Here is a 3050-nt window from a genome sequence, read left to right as displayed (position 1 = left end):
GTGACTAGTGTCCTATACCACTAATCATGCAATCCAGGTAAAGCCACACACACATCACACTACAACAGAAATCAATCACCGGATCACAATGAAGATATGAAACCATACTCAATCAAGGAATGGGTCACATCCCAACAACAACAACGATGAATAACACAAGTTATCATCAACCAATAGGAAGGTATAAACAACACACACGCTAGCATTTAAACACCAAACTAGCATGCTCATCAGACGGGTAAACCAAAGATAGTTCCAAAGAACACACAAGACTCATCATGGTTCAACGAAACACAATGTTGAACACTTAGCATGATTCAAGACACCAAAACCTACATGGATCCCTACCATATAGTTCTAGACATATGAAACATCAAGAAGACACTCAAATAGTTCCACAAAAGAACATCAGGAAGTTAAAAGACCAAATACCGAGTCAAAAGAATCACGGGGAACAAATCCCCAACAAAACCAACCTGTGTACCCGCGGGTGGACCCACGGATGGTGCCCCGCCCGTGGTTCCGCCCGCGGGAACACATCCCCACAAGCCTTGTACCCGCGGGTGGGGCGACGGGTGGTGCCCCGCCCGCCGTTCCGCCCGCGGGTACATGTCCTGTACCACAACAAATCCCTTCGGGGATTTTCAACTCCAAGCTCAAATTCAAGTCCAAAATGTGCCAAATCTCACCAAATACAACAAAATGACTTGAATCAAAGGAAATGACAAGCAATAGCACACAAGAACCCTAAACACAAGCTCTAGATATGCATTTTCACAAGATCATGCATCAGCACTCACATTTCATAGCAAAACACATGTAGAATCCAAGAAATCACATATAGGTAAGCAAAATAGGTTTTGTAGAGCATGGGTTACCTCTTGTAGACTAAAGACTACACTTTACACCTCAACAAGCTCCTCACTAGGCTTCCCTTCCAAACCCACTTCAAGAACAAACCAAAAGATCATAAAGATCCTATCTTTAAGAAAAGACAGCTTAGATAAAACCAAAAACAAAAGATGAACTTAGATCTTACCCTCCTTGATTCCCAAATATAAGAAAGGTTGAATCTTGGAAGCAACTCTTGACGTTTTGGCAAGGTTCCAACTTGGCTTGGAAGAAAAGTTACTCACCTTTTAGAGAGAGGGTGGAGCTAGATTTTTAGAAAAGTGTAAGGAGAGAATGAAAGTGGTCTTACTAGGTTAGGTTACATTACCAACAACAAGTGAAAGGTCAAGAATACCCTTACTAACATAAGGAAGTGTAAGGAACAAGGGAACTCCTTACAAAGCTCAATGTACAACTTTGACTTTGGGGTTGACTAGTCAATTATTAGTCCCCAACTACTAAATTTCATGAATTTAAGGAATTAAATTACAAATTGAAATAGGATTAATTACTCAATTAATCCCTTAATTGGATTTGGATTTTGGGGTGTCACATCCTCTCCCCCTTCAAAGAAGCTTTGTCCCCGAAGCTTGGGTACGACGAATTAAAAGTAAACGGTGAAAAGAAACAACATTGTGACAAGAGGTTCAAGAAGAAACTCTTTTGGTCAAAGACTCCAAAAGATTCCACAAGATTTCAAGGCAAAGAAGTATTCCAAAGCAAGAAAGAAGGCATTTCAATTCAAGGATTTGCAAGAGTTTAACAAACAGATAGATTGAGCATCAAGAACTCTAGCCTCAACACAACCACCGACTTCTAGACACCAACCAAGAACTAGACAACTAACACCAAACACCAACAACTAAGCTAGCTAAACAACAAAGCAACAAGCAAAAACAAGCACAGAAGGCAAGCAACAAACATCAAAGACGAGGTACCTGCCGAGAACAACTCCGGATACCACTCCCGCGTGGTGGACTCCAGCTCCCAAGTAGCTTCCTCAACCCCGTGATGTGTCCACCAAACCTTTACCATCTTTACAAACTTCCTACGGGTGTCCCGAGACTTGAAATCCAGAATTCTGAGCGGTCTTTCCTCATAGGTCAAGTCCTCATCCAACGGTATCTCTTCCGATGATAAGACATGAGCTGGGTCATGAACATATCTCTTGAGCTGCGATACGTGGAACACGTCGTGCACCCTCTCCAATTCCAAGGGCAACGCCAAACGATAGGCTAAACTTCCAACCCTCTCAAGGATTTCATACGGAACTATAAACCTGGGGCTCAACTTTCTTTTCTTTCCAAACCGCATCACTCCCCGGGTGGGAGATACTTTCTACCAAACTTTTTCCCAAACCGAGAAATTCACTTGCCTTCTAGTCAAATCGGCGTAGGACTTTTGGCGATCTTGAGCCGCTTTCATCCTTCCTTGAATTTGTTTAATCTTCTCGGTTGTGTCAAGCAAATATTGCAGCCCCAACACTATCGGGTTGACTAAATCCTCTTAACATAGCGGACTGCGACACTTCTGACCGTAGAGGGCTTCATAAAGCGCCATGCGTATGCTCGAATGATAACTGTTGTTGTAGGAAAACTCGATTAAATCCAAATGATCCTCCCAAGAACCGTGGAAATCTAGCATACAAGCTCTCAACATATCTTCGATAGTCTGTATAGTCCTCTCTGTTTGCCCATCAGTAGCCGAGTGGAAAGCAGTACTGAGATTTAATTTGGTTCCAAGAGCCGCCTATAGAGACTTCCAAAACTGAGACAAGAACCTCGGATCACGATCGGAGACGATGTCATGCGGAACCCCATGATATTTCACCACTTGATTAACATAAGCTTGAGCCAATTGCGTCATTGTCCAGGTCTCCTTCATCGCTATAAGGCAAGCAGCCTTAGTCAATCTATCAACAATCACCCAGATTTTGTCCTTACCTGAACGGGTCGTCGGCAGACCTCCCACAAAATCCATAGATATGGAGTCCCATTTTCCTTGTGGAACCTCTAATGGTTGTACCAATCCTTTGACCTTACAACGCTCTGCCTTAACCTTCTAACAATTAAGGCACTTTCCAACAAACTCTACGACCTCTTTCTTCATATTAGGCCACCAAAAGAGACCCTTTACATCCTTGTACAGCTTGTTGCCTC

The 3050-nt window shown here is 42.9% G+C and overlaps 1 protein-coding gene across 1 annotated transcript; it reads right to left on the bottom strand.

Moving 5' to 3' along the window:
- Window positions 1-1758: 1758 nt before the first annotated feature.
- LOC109191097 lies at window positions 1759-2205 on the bottom strand. The gene has a single exon (XM_019341669.1). It carries the CDS (start codon window positions 2203-2205, stop codon window positions 1759-1761), a length of 447 nt encoding a protein of 148 aa, XP_019197214.1.
- Window positions 2206-3050: the final 845 nt, after the last annotated feature.

Source organism: Ipomoea nil, unplaced genomic scaffold (assembly GCF_001879475.1).
Source record: "Ipomoea nil cultivar Tokyo-kokei standard unplaced genomic scaffold, Asagao_1.1 scaffold0205, whole genome shotgun sequence".
NCBI classification, from domain to species: domain Eukaryota; kingdom Viridiplantae; phylum Streptophyta; class Magnoliopsida; order Solanales; family Convolvulaceae; genus Ipomoea; species Ipomoea nil.
The sequence above is the reverse complement of the archived record's forward strand: the minus strand, read 5'-3'. Positions and strand labels throughout refer to the sequence as shown.